The sequence below is a fragment of the Pan paniscus genome, chromosome 1 (genome assembly GCF_029289425.2).
Source record: "Pan paniscus chromosome 1, NHGRI_mPanPan1-v2.0_pri, whole genome shotgun sequence".
NCBI classification, from domain to species: Eukaryota; Metazoa; Chordata; class Mammalia; order Primates; family Hominidae; genus Pan; species Pan paniscus.
Window position 1 is genome coordinate 26,750,172 of NC_073249.2, and position 18,655 is coordinate 26,768,826.

The 18,655-nt window shown below is 36.6% G+C and overlaps 1 protein-coding gene across 7 annotated transcripts in view; it reads left to right on the top strand.

Annotated features, from left to right (window-relative positions):
• The window catches only part of TAF1A (TATA-box binding protein associated factor, RNA polymerase I subunit A), a 37,563-nt gene extending 19,269 nt beyond the window's left edge, over nucleotides 1-18,294 (top strand). For 5 of the 7 annotated variants that reach the window (XM_003814881.7, XM_008967745.6, XM_055107819.2 and 2 more), the window contains 6 exons: nucleotides 217-347; nucleotides 1,214-1,372; nucleotides 6,755-6,821; nucleotides 7,584-7,707; nucleotides 9,361-9,515; nucleotides 12,107-12,563. In XM_003814881.7, coding sequence (XP_003814929.1) covers nucleotides 217-347; nucleotides 1,214-1,372; nucleotides 6,755-6,821; nucleotides 7,584-7,707; nucleotides 9,361-9,515; nucleotides 12,107-12,219 — 749 coding nt within the window. In that variant the 3' untranslated portion in view covers nucleotides 12,220-12,563. Of the gene's footprint in view, nucleotides 1-216; nucleotides 348-1,213; nucleotides 1,373-6,754; nucleotides 6,822-7,583; nucleotides 7,708-9,360; nucleotides 9,516-12,106; nucleotides 12,564-12,606 lie in introns of those variants that run through there. The other 2 variants (XM_003814882.8, XM_008967746.6) reach the window with 2 other exon arrangements.
• The last annotated feature ends 361 nt before the right edge of the window (nucleotides 18,295-18,655 follow it).

An 18,655-nucleotide genomic window follows, 5' to 3' on the forward strand; every position in this document is an offset into this window, starting at 1 on the left:
GGTAATACTGGCTTAGAATAAGTTAGGAAGTATTCTTTTCTGTCCTTTTTTGGGAGAATTTGTGAAGAATTAGTATTTTCCTTTAAATATTTGTTGGAATTTACTGTTGTAGCTATCAGCAACTGAGTTTTTCTCGCAGATAGTTTTTTAAATTACTAATTTAACAGAGGTCCTCAATGTTTAATGAATGTTAAAAGATCTTGTATCTTTGGGCAGATAAGGATGATTATGCTTACAATGCAGTAGCCCAGGATGTGTTCAACCACAGCTGGAAGACATCTGCAAATATTTCTGCATTGATTAAAATTCCTGGAGTTTGGGACCCTTTTGTGAAGAGTTATGTAGAAGTAAGTAGAATTTTCATTAAATTTATTGGTTTTATTTTGTCAAAAGCCTATACAAAGACTGCATGCCTAATCTTTATTGATCAGAAAGAAACTAATGGAAAAAATTATTTAAAAGAAAGCAAAAATACGGTGTCTCTTTTTTGGTCTGAATTTGTTTATTTTCACCACTGTATAACCCGTCATGGCCAAGTATCTATAAAATAAATAGCAGTATAGTTGTAAATGTTAATTCAATCTTATTCTTGTTGAGCTTAAAAGAAATGCAGTAAGATACCTTATGATTTGGTGGGATATAGAAGGAAAGAGGACAAAAATCTGAAAAAATGGGTCATACTATATGAGGTGAAGAATGATGGCTTTTTGGAAGTTCATAAGAATGTCCTGTCATCCCAGAGTCATTGTAAAAGGACTGAGGGCCTTGGTGCTAGGCACTAGGAATAAATCTTCAAAATAATTTGCTTTGTGAAAGTTAATGAGTGGCAAGTTGATAATTGTGTTGTCAGAAGATAATCTCCAAAATCATAATCTGGAGATTCCTGTGTAAGGACGGGAACAGGATGAAAGGAATTACAATTCTCATGCACTCCTTTTGTGGCTGCAGTGATGTAGGGCACTGAGGTTAGCTGCATCACATTTTCAAGCATTAGTGTTCCCTGCTTTGAGGACTCTTATTTTTTATAGGAAGAGAATTTATGTTGAGGTTGCTGCATTGTTTATTAGTAGTAACAAAATACAGGGAAAAAAGGGGAACCCTGTCAGTTTTGTGATTTTTAAAAAATACCCATCAGTAAACTTATGTTGTGTATTATTTTTTGTATAGCTGTCTTACAGAATTCAGCTAAGATATTATGATTTATTTTATATAGATGCTGGAATTCTATGGGGATCGAGATGGAGCCCAAGAGGTACTCACCAATTATGCATATGATGAAAAGTTTCCATCAAATCCAAATGCCCATATCTACTTATACAACTTTCTAAAGAGACAGAAGGCACCAAGATCAAAATTGATAAGTGTGCTTAAGGTATAGAATTTTTATCTCGATGCTTGACCAGGGTTGGGAATCTACATTAAAACATTCTTAGGCCATTGCTTTCTAACTTTTATAGCATCTACAGAAAATTTCAATAATGTACAGTACACTGAGATAAACAGAGAAAGTTGGCTCCAGCTGCCATCTCCATGTATGTATCATCCACCCTATCCCCTGCTGCCCAGATGAGACTGAGGAGAGAGGATCAGAAGTCTTGTGCAACCCTGGTTGGAATACTCTGCACTGATATTTTTTGAAAATCAACTTTATTGAAATTTAGTTTTCAGAGAGTAAACACACTTATTTTAAGTATATGCTTGGATGCATTACATTCACGAACCACCATGGTAATCATGATATAGAACATTTCTGTCGCCCCCAGAATGCCTTTCATTTCCCTTTGCAGCCGGTCTGTCCCCACAGCCATGGCCCCAGATAATCACTGATCTGCTTATTGTCACTATAAATTTTTATCTCTTCTAGAATTTCATGTAAATGGACTCTTATGTAGTCATTTTAATCTGGCTTCTCTTGCTCAGCATAACATATTTGAGATTCATCCATGTTATTGTGTATATTAGTAATTTCCTTATTACTGCTGAATAGTATTTCATTTTTATACATTCACTTCTTGATGGACATTTGGGTAATTTTTACTTTTTGGCTATTGTGAATGATGCTGCTGAGAACATTCATGTACAAGATTCTGTATACACATATATTTTCATGTTTCTTGGGTAGCTACCTGAGAGAGGAGTTGCTGCCTAAGAGTAGTAAGGAAAGTATATGCTTAACTTCCTAAGAAACTGCCCAGCTGTTTTTTGAAGTGACTGTACCATTGACATTCACACAGCAATATGAAAATTCAGTTTCTCCACATCTGTGCCAACACTTGGTATTGGAGGTCTTTTGAATAATAGCCTCTTGTGGGTGTCCCATGTGGCATTAAATTGTATTTCCCTAATGACTAGTGATGTTGAGCATCTTTTAGTATGTCTATTGGCCATTCCTGTATCTTCTTTTGTCATGTGTCCAACTACTTAGTCTATTTTTGGGGGGATCAATTGTCTTCTTACTGATTTGGAAATTTTTATATAATCTGGATATAAGTCCTTTGTGAAGAATATTAATTATGAATATTTTCTCTCTGACTGTGCCTTGCCTTTTGGTTTCCTTAATAGTATCTTTCAAAGAGTAGAAACTTCTAGTTTTGATGTTCAGTTTGTACATTTTTTTTTCTTTTATGGTTGGTGCTTTTTGTCTAAGAAATATTTGCCTATCTCAAGATAATGAAGAGTTCTTTTTTTTTTTTTTCTAGATGTGTTATATAGTTTTATGTTTAGGTCATGGTAGATTTTTAGCTATTTTTTTGTGGGTAGTGTGTGGCAAAGGTCAAGGTTCATTTTTTCCCATGTGGTTGTTCCAGCATTATATTGAAGACTCTCCTTTCTCCATTTAGTACATTTGGAACTTTGTTGAAAACCAGAAGGCTGTATATGAAGTCTATTGTGTTCTAGTGATGTATATTTCCACCTCGATAGATGAAAATTCAGTTTCTCCACATCCTTGCCAATACTTCATATTGTAGGTCTTCTAAATGTGAGTTATTGCCATTCTAGTGGGTGTGTAGTAATATCTCATGTGGCCTTAATATGATTACTGTAGCTTTGTAGCAAGTCTTGGAATCATATCATGAAAGTCATACAAATTTGTTCTTTTTCAAAATTGCTTTTGGCTTTTCTAGGTTCTTTAACTTTCCATGTATATTGTATAATCAAGTTACCTGTTGCTACAAAAAGGTCTTGCTGAGATTTTGAATCTATAGATCAGTTTGAGAGAATTGACATCTCAACTGTATTGAGGTTTCCAAAGTGTAAACATGGCATCTCTCTCCATTTATTTAGGTTTTTAATTTCTCTCTGAACTGTTTTGTAGTTTTTAGTGTATGTATTTTGTTAAATTTGTCCCTAAGTGTTTCATGGGGTTGTTGTATATAATATTGCTTAACATTTTAAATTGTGGGAAAATATATACAAAAATAAATGTTACCATTTTGATCATTTTTAAAGCATATAATTTAGTGGCATTAAGTACATTCATTCACAGTTTTGTGCAACCACCATCACTGTCTATTTCCAGAATGTTTTCGTTATCCGAAGTAGAAACTATTCATTAAACAATAACTCCTCATTGCCTGCTCCTCCCAGCCCCTGAAAACCTCTGTGCTAATTTCCATCTTCGTGAATTTGATTATTCTAGGTACCTCATATAAGTGGAATCATATAACATTTGTCCTTTTGTGTCTTGCTAATTTCACGTAGCATAATGTTTTCAAGGTTCATCCATGTTGTAGCATATATCAGAACGGCCATTTTTATTTAAGGCTGAATAATATTCCATTTTATGTACCTACAACATTTTGCTTATCCATTTCTTGGTAGACATTTGGGTTGTGTTTGTTGTTTGGCTATTATAAGTAATGCTGCTCTAAAGATTAGTGTACAGGTATTTGTTTGAGTTCGCTGCTTTCACTTCTTTTGGGTGTATACTCAGGAGTGAAATTGCTGGATTATATGGTAATTCTTTTAACTTTTTGAGGAATTGTCAAACTGTTTTCTACAGCAACTACACTATTTTACATTCCTACCAACAATTCCACATCCTGGCTAACAGCTTCTATTCTCCATCCCCTTTTTTGATCATTGATATCCTAGTGCAGGGATCCCCAACCCCTGGGTCATGGACTGGTATCTGTTTGTGACCTGTTAGGAACCAGGCCACACAGCAGAAGGTGAGCATCAGGCAAGTGAGCATTACCTGAGGTCTGCCTCCTGTCAGATCAGCGGTGGCATTAGATTCTCATAGGAGCCCGGACCGTATTGTGAACTGCACATGGGAGGGATCTAGGTTGTGTGCTCCTTATGAGAATTTAATGCCTAATGATCTGTAACTGTCTCCCATCACCCCCAGATGGGATCATCCAGTTGCAGGAAAACAAGGGCTCTCACTGATTCTACATTATGGTGAGTTGTATAATTATTTCATTATATATTATAATGTAATAATATAAAGCGCACAATAAATGTAAAGTGCATAAATAATGCAATCCCGAAACCATCCTCGACCCTCACACTGGTCTGTGGAAAAATTGTCTTCCACGAAACCAGGACCTGGTGCCAAAAAAGTTGGGGACCGCTATCCTAGTGGGTGTGAAGTGGTATCTGTGTCTCAGTGTGGTTTTGGTTTGCATTTCCCTAATGTCTAGTGATGTGTATCTTTTCATGTGCTTATTGGCCATTTGTTTATCATCTTTGGCAAATGTCTATCAAGTCCTCTGCCCTTTTATGAATTGGGTTGTTTGGTTTTTGTTGTTAAATTACAGGAATTCTTTGTATATTTTGTGTTCAGTTTTTAATCATGGCATTTTAGAGGTGAAAGACAAAGGTCCTTTCAACCTAAAGAAATGATAGAGAAAAGTTCTTATCTCTGTTTTCTTTTAAAAGGCCAATTATCTTTATACTTTTGTGATCAAAATTGGCATTATCAAACCTTCAGATGTGGAAACTAAGTTTTATAAATTTTTCAACAGGCTTTGTTTTACTAAACAATCCTTTGCTGCTGTTGTTGTTTGAAACAGGGTCTCACTCTGTTGCCCAAGCTGGAGTGCAGTGGCATGATCACGTGAGGCTCCCTGTAGCCTCCACCTCCCTGGCTTAGGTGATCCTGCCACCTCAGCCTCCCGAGTAGCTGGGACTACAGGCACACGCCACCATGCCTGGCTAATTTTTTGTATTTTTGGAGAGACAGGGTTTTGCTATGTTGCCCAGGCTGGACTAAACAATACCTTTAAAGTTGCTATTTTTATTTTACTCTCTTAAGACAGCTTTTGGCTCATTTATATTACAAAATATTAAGGATTGTGTTTAAAACAAAAGCAAGACTGTGCTTTCAGGTTATCAATCACTAATGGTGTTTTTGAAAAGATTTTTTAAAATGCTACAGAAAATAACTGTTGAATACTTATCTCATATTTATATTCAAGACAAGATGGATTTAGAGAAATTCTGTTCTTCCTTTTGAAAAATAGGGTATTTGGAATTAAGATCTCAATACATGGGTTTAATAGCAGATTGAACATAGCAAAAGAGAGGATTAATGAACTGCATAGAAAATATCAGGCTAAACCATGGAGAACAAAAAGGATGAAAGGTGCAGAAACGAGCATACAAGTGAATTGGTGAAAAGATCTGACATACCTGTCATTGGAGTCCTAGGTGGAGGACCTCTGAATAGAACAGGGCAAAAGCAAGCAAACTAATTTTTTAAAAACCCTGGCATTTGAAGGGCTCATGACTAAGACTTTTTCAAAACAAATGGAGGATTTCTAGTGTTCTGGTGATGTGCTATTATTTGATCTGGGTGCTGGTTACCTGAGTGTTTAACTTTGTGAAAACTGACTGGTGTCATGATTTGTATGCACTTCTGCTACATGTTATATTTCAATAGAAAAATCTAAGTGAATTGAGCCATATACAGAATTCTATAAAATCATGAGACAAATGTGACTTTCATAGGAACTGAATTTCAATAATATTCTCTGATATTGGTGTATTGATCTTGATTGATCTTTTTAAAAATGATTAAGATAAATTAACAAAATTTACTTTTAATTTTGTTGGAAATTATTTCAATGTAAGGTCAAAGTACTTTAGTAAGCAGAATGAATTCACTTCTAGTATTAAATGTATTAAAATGAAAAATACAGCTTTACTTTAAATTCCATTTTTTGAATATTCATAAAAATAGTCCTTCCTATTTTTTAAAAGAAAAATCTTTAATTTTTTCATTGTGTGAAAGGTTGTTAAAATATTTACTCATATAACCTTAGTAAACTGTTCCTGAGCACAATCTGTGAAATTAACTCCCAGCCTTTTTAGCTTTTTTGCTTTATATAAATATTCTGTGATCTCTTCTGTTTAGTAAATAAGTATATTTTCTGTGTGATAATTGATTTTTTTCTTTTTTTCTTCAGTCCTGGCTTCTGAAAGAAATCGTTTTTAGTTGTTGAGCGTGGTAAACAGTATAGATATGTATAAGGAGCAAATAAAAAGTCCCTGCCTATTTTCCTCACTTCTCCTGACTATTTTGTTATCAGGGCCTTTTTTTTTTTTTTTTTTTTTTTAAGACAGCTTTACAGAGAATGCTTTTCTATACTTAGATTGAAACTAGATAAAGAGCCAGGGTATTTTTAAAATACTTAATAAATTTAAAGAGAGCATATTAGACAGTAAGAACTTTATTTTGAAAGTAAGCTGAAAGTTGAGAAATGCTTTTACAAGTATGTAAAGATTACAAGACTGTTCTTTCTTTCAGATTTTGTATCAGATTGTACCATCTCATAAATTGATGTTGGAATTCCATACATTACTTAGAAAATCAGGTAATAAATAAATGTTGTTTTATACCTTGTGTAGACAAGCTATAGACTAGGGACCAGCAAACTAGTTTAGCCCATCGGCTAAATCCACCCCTTTCCTGATTTTATAAATCAAGTTCTGTTGGAGTCCATCTGTTTATGTATTGTCTGCGGCTGCTTTTGCACTATAGTGACAGAGCTGTGTAGTTGTGACAGAGACTGTATGCCTTGCAAAGCTTAAAATATTTATTATCTGGGCCTTTATAGAAAAAGTTTGCCTACTCCTGTTACACAATGTGAAGGCAGTAGTTTGCAAAAGAGAAATGGCTCGATTTTATATAATTCACTCCATTTTAATCCCTGCTACATTTCAGCACACCATAGAAGAGAGCATGCTCCTTCATAGAAGAAAATCAGCTGGCTAAGCCCAAGCTGGTCCTAGGACTGCCTAGGTTCCTCTCTGAATATGAAAGAACATGTATAAAATGCCCAAACAGGGCAGGTACTTTAAATAATGTCCTCAGTAGAGGAGTGTAACCCATATTGAGATCAAATTCACCACCATTACCTCATTAGCAGGGATTTTTATTGAGTTTTTCAGATTCATTGCAGGAGTAAGAGCATAATGAATTTTTAAAAACTGTTAACCAGAAGGCTTATGATTCAGTATTTTATCAACAACATATATGTAAAGTATATATACAGTTGATAAAATGTATACATGTAAATTTTAGCTTTGTACACTTTAATACCTTATGTAAACTTGAACTGTTAAAACCATTGCAGAAAAAGAAGAACACCGTAAACTGGGGTTGGAGGTATTATTTGGAGTCTTAGATTTTGCCGGATGCACGAAGAATATAACTGCTTGGAAATACTTGGCAAAATATCTGAAAAATATCTTAATGGGGTAAGAAACATACAGTATTTATTACTAGGTCATCATAAATAATATTTCCCAATATTTTAGCTAATATCAATTTTTAAAGATCTTTGCTTATGTTTTATAATTTCTTGAACTGTGTCTTCAGCTGTTTTCTGAGTACATTTTCTTCTGAAGCAAAGAAATACAGAGTCATAAGGAGAACATACAAAAATTCTATCAATTTTTTTATGCCATCAAAATAAATCCTGTACTTAGCACTACTGCTTGCTAAGGAATACGTGTGTGTTTTCCATTTGGAAATAAAGACTAGCAGGGATCACTCTTTGCTAAAGACTCTTTGTGATTTGTGCGTCATTAACTTGTAAGATCACATGGGAAGCAGCTTTCCTCCTACCTGTGTTTGATCATTTTCAGTGAGTATTTTTAGGACCTCACAAGATCATCATACACTATTCATTTAACAAATACTCATTAAATCCATTTTGACCTGGGTATCTAAAAGTGTACCTCTGATCATAATATTGTTAGTGTCACATTTTGAGTAAAAGAAAATGAATTTCCTGTTATTTTTACTTAGTGTGTGAGAAGAAGGGATATTACAAAGTTGTTTCATATATTTATTATATCCAATTTAGTTGTTAGGCAATTCAGTGTCAGTTGGAAATTGTTTCAGGCTTCAGATCTGACTTGTCCCGATGGGACAGTGCTGTTTATAAAATGGTTTTGGTGTCATATGTTGACGCACTCACTGTAAACCATTTTCTAAATCTGAAGCCCTGAATAAACTCCTACTAGATCATAAGGTCCTTGAAAGCAAAGAGGTTCATTTTTTCGAACCTCTATTTGTTCTACCATAGGGGGCACATGGGTGCCAATAAGCATTTGCTCAATTAAATTATAGAGATCTAATGTGCAACGTAGACTGTAGTTAATATTGTATTGCATATAGGAAATTTACTATGAGTAGAGTTCAGGTGCTCCCACCACACAAAAAAGTTAACTATATGTATATGAAACATGTTGTATACCTTAAATATATACAATAAAAAAATTATTCACAGACACACAGAATTGCCTGCACTTAACAGTTTAACATATGTCTTAATGTATTTGTATAATAATGGTATCTCCATTTGGATAGTAATTCATGGCAGCATATAATTTTAAGTAAGGTTTTACGTAAGTAATAGTAATAGATAGTATTTATTGGACATTTACTATGTACCAGACACTATGCAAAGAGCTTTATATGAGACCTGCTGTACCCTACTACTAGAATAGTTTAATCTTAATAACATTCCTATGAGATCAGTACCACTAATGTCCTCAAGGGCACTGAAGCTCAGAGAGGTTCAGCAACTTGCCCAGGATCACATACATAGTAAATGGAAGAGCTGATATTTGAATCCAGGATTCTGGCTTCGAGTCTGTTCTGTAACCACTGTGCTAAACTGTCTGTTTAGTGAAATGGAAAATGGGATATGGAGATGGAAGAGAACAAAAAAGGATTTGCTTTCCTACTGTTGCCAATCATGTGTTATGCCTTGGCCATATTGAGAATTTAGCTTGGAAGCATCTTCCTTGTCATCTTTCTGTAGACTCTAATTAAGTCTAAATTCTGATAATATAGATTTGTTTCCATCATTGACCCTCTCTTTTGACATTTTTCTTTTCCAGAAACCACCTTGCGTGGGTTCAAGAAGAGTGGAACTCCAGGAAAAACTGGTGGCCAGGCTTTCATTTCAGCTACTTTTGGGCAAAAAGTGATTGGAAGGAAGATACAGCTTTGGCCTGTGAGAAAGCTTTTGTGGCTGGTTTACTGTTAGGAAAAGGTACAGTTTTTATTTTCGTTTTATCTAGACACAGCTTTGGCTGATTTTGAAATTATGAAGTATGGCCTTCATTTAGAGCTTACCTAACATGGTACCTAAAAATATTAGGTGCTTAAGACATAACTGCTCAATGGAAGAGTGAATCCTGAGTTGGGACCATGTGCTTAGATTAGAAGCAGTGATTTCATATTGATTGGGAATGGTTTTCATCTCCTGACTTGAGTGTTGTTAGGGGGCCGTTAAGATACATGATACAGAGTTTTCACAATAATTGACCATTTGGCCTTGTTTTATAGAAAGTTTACTGAGATTTTCAAGTGTCAAAATATTCTTTATTGACCTCACTGTTCTTTAATAGCTTCATATTATACTAATATTTACTTACCTGTTTCTGTAAGCGTGAAACATTTCCTCCACTTAAGAGAAAGAATACCTCCTACTAGCATATGAAAAAAATTCTCTTCAAAGAAAAGGGATATTGATTTTTTCTTCAAAGAAAAGAAATATTTTGGGTGGTAAAATTCTTACCTGCTTTCTGCCACTGAAATTATTAAAAGGTGGCCAGTACCGAAATGAAACTACCACAGAGTATGTCCAGAAATGAAGAAAATAAATCTTACGGTGACCACTAGTAAGCAGTCCATTGCTAGGGAGCTTAAGGTGTCCTGAAGAGATTCTCCAATTCACTTTTGAATATGGTTTCTACTATTTTGGAATTAGTAGTCTCAGTGAATGTAATACAATGTTGATTAAGAAGAAAATAAAAATCAATACACTGATGACAAGGAACAGAAAGGTGATTTGGATTGTCATTTTTCTACTTTATGAGTAGAGCGGCATCTAGCACAATTATCAAGAGGTCTCTTTGAGCAGAGTAGGAAGATCTGGGTTAATTTTCCAATTCACTCCCTTGCTATGTAACTTAGGTCAAGCAATTAACTTTTAGGAGCCTTTTCTATGAAGTGGGCATTGTAACACCCATCTTATTGTTGTAAGTATCATGTGAACATCGCATCAAAGTGCTTTGTAATTTCTAAAGTGCTCTACAAATATCAGGCATCAGTTACTCCCGCAAGAGCCACATCTCCTCTCAGGCTGTTAGTGTGGGGTTGAGTCAGTCTATTCATTAGTTAAGCTGGGTTTTCTTCTTGCTCTAGTTGCCAACCTTACTTTATAGGATTCAAATTCTGGGTGTGGTCTGCCTTTGCTTTGTGCTTTGAGTGGGGTATGGTGGCTCTCTTTCTTTCCATGCCCTGCTAAAAGCAAGCCAGGCCCATTTCTCCTTGGAGGGGTCTTTCCTTGTTGGGATTGAAGCTACTTGGTTACCCTGTGACTTCAGCTCTCATGGACTTGAGAGTTAGTTTATTAAGCTTTTTCTCTATGTTAGGGTGGGAACGAAATTCTTTCCAGCTTTCTATATAGGTACAGGCAAAAATCTGTGTGCAAAGTATTTTGTTTTTTACTAAGGTAGTATGATATGTTTAGAAATACAAATTATTTTAGTAACACTACAGACACCACTGCTTCCCAGCTAGTAAAACGTTACTAGCTGGGTGCGGTGGCATGCAGTGTGCCTGTAATCCTAGCTACTTGGGAGGCTGAGGTGGGAGGATTACTTGAGCCCAGGAGTTTGAAACCAGTTTGTGTCCCATAGTGAGACCCCATCTCAGGAAAAACAACAAAACAAAAATGTTAGCAATTCTGGCATACTAGTTTCAGGAATAATAAAAATGGTTACTATAGGTACAGTATATGTCCTTGCATTTTCTCAGAGAAGATGGATGCATACAAGCTGAAACTGTAATGAAATTAATTTTTCATATGTGAATTATGGTCTTATTCATTTACCAACTCTAAAAAACCTCAATATCCAGTTTACATTTTTCTTACAGAAATATGATTCATTTGTCTGAAATATTTGACAAATGCTTGACAGTCCTTTGTGTGTTGTAAGACTTATGAACAGCAGGTGGAACTTCTAATGAGCATGAGGCACCTCTGTGAGAGCTACATGGTCTCCACCTTGCTGCTCTCTACATGGCTAGAATGAATAGATAATGTTTGACCGTTTCTAACCTATGATTTGTTTATTCTAATCCTTCACATCCTAAGATTTTCTACAGAGAACTTTCTTACTGTTATGAATGTAACTTTGGCTGATTTACAAGCTAACATTGAGAAGGAAGCTATACGAATGTGCTTTTGGAGAAGGCTCATTTAATATGTGACTGTATATAATATGCCTGTCACCATCACTAGGGTGTAGGAGGAAGAGTAGAAAACAAGCTAAAGTCTATGCTTTAATTATGGTGGATTAGAAACATCTTTATATATAGGAAGAAATATGTTTCGTTGGGCACAGCTGAGAATATACTTATGCCATATTGGTAATACAAATAAATTTTGTATATAGGAACAAATGTATTTCATTGGGCACAGCTGAGAATATGCTTAGGACATATTGATAATACAAATAAATCTATTTTCATAATCATTAGTGTGCTAAACTTAAAGCAGAATTTTAAAAATGTAGAAATATACTTGAAAAATGTGATGAGTATTAAAACTTTTTATTTTGCTTAACTTTTTAGGTTGTAGATATTTCCGGTATATTTTAAAGCAAGATCACCAAGTCTTAGGGAAGAAAATTAAGCGGATGAAGAGATCTGTGAAAAAATACAGTATTGTAAATCCAAGACTCTGATACTGAATTTTAGTTATTTCACAGTTGTAGCTACACAGTAAGTAGCTCAGTAGATAGTTATTGAATGTATTTATGTAGTGCATTAAGAAGCTTATATTACTACAAAAAACTTTTATATATTTTTATATTTTTGTATTATTTGTAGCTAGAGAAACAATATTACTGCCTTTGCTCTTTGTAACTATGTCTGTTTTCTTTTTTGTAATGTTAAATGTTACATTTGTTAAGGAATAATTCTTCAAATGACAAACTAATTACAGAATATAGCTCTACAGCAGTTATTGTTTGAAAATACTTTGCCTCTGGCTATTGTGTAATAAACTGTAACTTGTAGTGCTGTGAAATGTATTTATATTCTACTTTTATATTCTAATTAATCCATTTTAGGTATACCACCATGAAGAAATATATTGGTGATGAGTTCTATTGAGGAATTTTGAAAAGAGAGAAGGATTTAGAAAAAAGACTCTTTCTCGGCCGGGCGCAGTGGCTCACACTTCTAATCCCAGCACTTGGGAGGCCGAGGTGGGTGGATCATGAGGTCAGGAGTTCGAGACCAGCCTGGCCAACACAGTGAAACCCTGTCTCTACTAAAAATACAAAAAGTAGCTGGGCGCAGTGGCGGGCATTTGTAATCCCAGCTACTCGGGAGGCTGAAGCAGGAGAATTGCTTGAACCCGGGAGGTGGAGGTTGCAGTGAGCCGAGATTGCACCACCGTACTCCTGCCTGGGCGACAGAACTAGACTCTGTCTCAAAAAAAAAAAAAAAAAAAAGACTCTTTCAGTATAAAGACATGACAGTTTGGGGCAAAATAACCTCCTGCTAGAGAGAGACCTTTGACTCTAGAGGACTAATTTGGGTCATAGCAGTAGAGTGGGCTGGCTGTTTTCAGCTGGCACTGGCCTAACTTTAAAGGGCTCGGCTTTTTTGGTGCCTGGCACAGCAGTCTAAGATCACAAGGTCAAGAGATTGAGACCATCCTGGCCAACATGGTGAAACCCTGTCTCTACTAAAAATACCAAAAAAAAATTAGCCGGGCTTGGTGGTGTGCGCTTGTAGTCCTAGCTATTTGGGAGGCTGAAGCAGGAGAATCGCTTGAAACTGGGAAGCGGAGGCTGCAGTGAGCTGAGATCGTGTCACTGCACTCCAGCCTGGTGACAGAGCGAGACTCTGTCTTGGAGAAAAAGAACTCACGCATCCCCTCTCTTTTTCTCTTGGAAACGAGGATGCAGCGGTATTTGGCTGGACACTGGAGGAAACTCACCAGTGGAATAGTGTCCCTGAGTCACACAGTAAACCCATGGGGAAAACCTGGCCAGAAGCCAACAGCAACTTTCCTGGAACATGAGCTGAGCTTTACAATATGTTGGAATAATTGGTAGAATAAGTGCTTCTTCAGAAATGTCTTGGCTTTTACATTTACTGCTGGAATAACTAGTAATTGAGTTCCATGAAGACTCACTAACTTCAGAGCAAGTCTAATATTTAGATGGCGAGACACACATTTCCCTTTGGCTTATATTCCTACTAATTCTAAACCATCTGCAAGAAGGTTAGGGGGCAAATTGTGCTTTGTCAATAGTTTATATTTCAATATTACTTAGTAAGAAAGGTCTATCAATAAAGAAGCACTTAGAAAGTACATGTAAAATGAGTAGGCGTTCCACAGAACCAAAATAAACCAAGTTAAAGCTTCCACATAAATAGGGAGTCCATAATTCGGTTGTGTAGGAGTTCTGTATAAGACCAATACTCTAGCAATGAAATTCCCAGACGATGTGGAAAAAATCTGAAAGCATAGGCCAAGATCTACTTCCTGAAACTTTTAGTCAAAAGCTATAAAATAGGACTATGATTTCTCTTGATCTCTAAGAAAATGGAGGTGAGAATAAAAGAAATGAGTAGTTTTGATTCTTGGTTTCCATACAAAGCTGTCTCAACATTTTTACATCAAATGTTCTTATCAAATGTTCAGTAAGAGTAGTGCAAGTCACCTGTGAAACTTTTTTTAGGTCCACTGATGTTTAAGCTGCTTCCATGAATAACAGTAATAGCTAAAATTGGGCTTTACCTTTCACTGTAAAACCACCACAGTCCTATGAATTATTCCTATTTTACCAATAAAGAAAATGAGGTCATTGGAGATGAAGTAACTTGCCAAGGTCACAGCTCATAGGTGTTGGCACCAGGATCCCAACCCAATCAATGTGGTTCCAAAGATCACACTCTCATGTATCTGTATGGCCTCCCAGTGCAGTCAGTGTTGACTACATGCAGAGAGCTGAGACAGGTGGTGGAGTGAGACAAAGCAGCAAAAAGAACCCAGGTCTGCTCATTTCTGCCTGCCAGCATCATTTCACAAAGCCCCTGACCCTGTGACGACATGCAACTCTCTGGAAAGATGCCTTGAAGACAAAACAGGGCACAGGGCACCCCCACATCGCTTGCCTGAGTCACTACATTCCTTAAATGACCCCAGTCCTTGCCTTTTCTTACACATGAGATGTCTGATGGGATTAGTGATTATGCTTCTGTAATCCATAACCAGATGTACTCTTACACCTAAACCTTGATGAGATTCTGCTTGAATGTAACTTTTGAGCAAGTTTGATGGGATTTTGCACTGTACTGAACCCTACCACCTGTATATAAGCAGTGAGCTGAAATACTGTGCTGGAACAGTCTGACAGGACTGCTTGCTTATATGGTTACTACTTATAACCATTCGTCACGACTATTTTAAGACACTTTAGCAATAACTAAAGATAATTTAAAGTCTTGTTTTCTCCTTGAAACCTCTGAATGTATATATTTAGGATGTACAGCCTGATGTTTTGATATACATTCTGAAATTATCACTATAATCAAGCTAATTAATATCTTCATTACCTCTACATAATTACCATTATGTATGTATTGTGTATGTATGTGTGATGAGAAGATATAAGATCTTTCTTAACAAATTACAAGTATGTAATACAGTACTGAACTGTCATCACCATGCTGGACATTGGATATCCAGAAATCGTTCATCTTGTATCACTGAAACTTTGTGCCATTTGACCAATATCCATCCATTTCCCCCTTCCCTCAGCCCCTGGCAACCATCTTACCCTCTGCTTCTATGAATTGGACTCAGATTTCACATACAAGTGAGATGATCGTGCAGTATTTCTTTCTGTGTCTTGCCTATTTTAATTTTGCTCAGCATAATGTCCTCCATGTTCTGAATGGCAGGATTTCTTCCTTTTATAAGGCTGAGCAGTATGTAATTGTAATTTTATAAACCCTATCTTAATTCATCAAAGGACGTTGAGTAATGCTGCAATGAACATAGGAGTGCAGATATCTCTTTGCAATCTTGATTTCAATTCTTTTGGGTATATACCCAGATATTTCTATTTTCAATTTTTTGGGGGAACCTCCATATTGTTTTCCATAATTTACATCCCCAACAGCAGCATACAAGTGCTTCCTCTTCTCTTCGTCCTCCCTAGCACTTATCTTTGACCTTTGATACTATTCATTCTACCAGGTGTGAGGCTGTATCTCTTGGTTTGATTAGCATTTCCGTCGTGACTGGAGATGTTGAGCACTTATTCATATACCTGTTAGCAATTTGAATTTCTTTTGAGACGTGTCTATGTAGGTCCTTTGCCCATTTTTAAAGTGGAATTATATTTTTGTTATTGAGTTGTATGAGTTCTTTCTATATTTTGGATTATTAGCCCCTAGCTGATTAATTATATGGAATGTGAATTACATCTCTGTAAAGCTGTCAACACCCCATTCCCTTCCCACCTCCCCTCATAAAAAGAAATAAAAGAATGTTCTATGGAGTCAGAAAGGTCTGGGTTCAAATTCCAGCATGACTGAAGCCCCCCACCTAGCCTGGGCCTCACCTTTATTCTGTAAAATGGGATGGTCTGGAAAGGTTGATGTAAAGTGCTGAGCATGGGTCCTGGTAAATGTTTTTTCTCAATAAATAGAAACATTGTTTTATGTTAACATTTTTGAAAAAGGAAAAGCAACAAAAATTAAAAAAACAGATAGGTGTGCCCTTTTGGACCCAGTTATTTACCTATATTTACAGCACAAGGGCTTTTTCTGCTGGATTGAATTAGAATCTTTGTATTTTAAATATTCCAAAAGGAAACAAGCAAGACCTTTGATGGATGGTCTACAAATAATATGACTAACATCTGAATAAGTCAATCCAAGATTCATGCTTCTAAACCAATCTGCCACCAAGTAAGAGTCGACTCAGTCCCATAAAAAATACGAAGCTGACTTCTATGTTGTTTTCATAGTTATGAAGGTAGCCTTTAGCTCAGTGAGTAGAGGCGGCTCTTTGTTTCCGCCCGTCAGTCCCATAGTGATACCACTGCCAGTTGTTTAATTACAACTCCCCTCATGCCTATACCAAGAACTCCCAGATAATCTTATCAATGGAACTGAATCTTCAGTCAATACAGTCTTCAGTAGGCTGCATCTGAGACAAATTTTTCCAAATAAAGAACAAATAAAAGTGATAACTGTACTTTCATTCTTTTTGGGTACATCATGATGGAATGAAAAAGATCTGGGCTGTAATTCAGAACACCTGAATTGTGTTGCCATCTCTATTCATCTAAAGTGGGGCCCTAAAATATTTCACTGAACCCCTCTTGGACTTCATTCATTCATATGCTCACTGGTAATATATCTACCTTGCTGACTTAATTGTCTTGAGAGAACTGAAGATCAAATGAAATGCAGTGTGGGGAAATACTTTGTAAACTGTAATGCTTCGTACAAGTGAGTTGTTATACTTTCTCTAGTCTGAGGTACAACCTGTTCATCTTTAGACTGTGACAGAGGGAGTCTGAAGGCAGATAGATAGTTACATCAGTAAACTATATGAGAAGCTACTGAGCTAGAACATTTCTTTTTATATTTTTTCTGTTGTGTTCCATGACCTGATTTAGGATAAACACCTGACTCTCAACATCACTTTTTAAAAGGCACTTGCACTGGGCATGGTGGCTCATGCCTATAATCCCGGCACTTTAGGAGGCCGAGGGGGATAGATCACTTGAGCCCAGGAGTTCAAGACCAGCCTGGGCAACATGGTGAAACCACCGTCTCTACAAAGAAAGAAAAAAAAAAAAGTAAAAATTAACTGAGCGTGGTAGCACACACCTGCAGTTCCAGCTACTGGCACTCCAGCCTGGGTGACACTGAGACCCTGTCTTGTGCGGGGCGGGGGGGGGGATGTTAAAAGGCACATGCTATATGAAACTGTGTGCGTGTGTGTGAATGTGTGTGTTACTGCTGTGGGCTGAATTGTGTCCCCTAAAAAAGAATGGTTGAAGTCCTACCCCCCAGTACCTCAGAATGTGACCTTATTTGGGGATAGTTTTTACAGAGACAATCGTGTTAAAATGAAGTCATTATGGTGGGCACTAATCCAGTATGACTGGTGTCCTTATAAAAGGGGAAATTTGGACACAAACGCACACAGGGAGAAGGAGCACCATGTGAACATGAAGACAGAGCTCGGGGTGATGCATCCACAATCGGAATGCAAGATTGCTGGCAGACCCCACGAAGCTAGGGATCAGGCATGGAGCCGTGTCCCTTGCGGCCTTCAGAAGGAACCAACCCTGCCAACATCTTAATCTCAGACTTCTGGGCTCCCGAGCTGTGAGACAATACATTTCTGTTGTTTAAGCCACCAAGTTTGTGGCTGTGTTAACAGCAGCCCAAGCTAATTTTTTAAAGGATTATGTTTGCTTCAGAAGTGGAAACTGAAGTGATTTCAGACACTCTGTCTGGTCCTAGCTTATAGTTTCAGAGTTATTTTATAAGCTCACCTAATGTTCAGTGAAAATGTCCTTTCTGTTCTTTTCCATCTATAACTTATCTAAAAGCTCCAGTCAACTTTCATTATGATATTCTTAATCCCCTGCAGCCGAATGTCATCTCTCCGTCCTTGGGATCCCTAATGGCAGTTTGTTCCTCCCTTACTGTTACCTTAATCTTATATCTGCCGGTATTATTTGGATACTTTCATCCTTTTTTCTCAGAGCATAAACTCCTTGAAAAAGTTTGTTTTCTATGTCAGTTTTCTGTTAAACATTTCTCTTCCAGCATAATACTTCGCACAAAATAGTATGTATTTACTGAATTGACACCAAGACATCTTTTGTAAAATTATTGCATGATTATTATATAATTACATATATATGTACATAGACAGAGCCTCGCTCTGTCACCCAGGCTGGAGTGCAATGGCGCAATCTCTGCTCACTGCAACCTCCGCCTCCTGAGTTCAAGTGATTCTCCTGCCTAAGCCTCCTGAGTGGCTGGGATTACAGGCACATGCCACCACGCCCAGCTAATTTTTTTTTTTTTTTTTTTTTAGTAGGGACAGGGTTTCACCTTGTTGGTCAG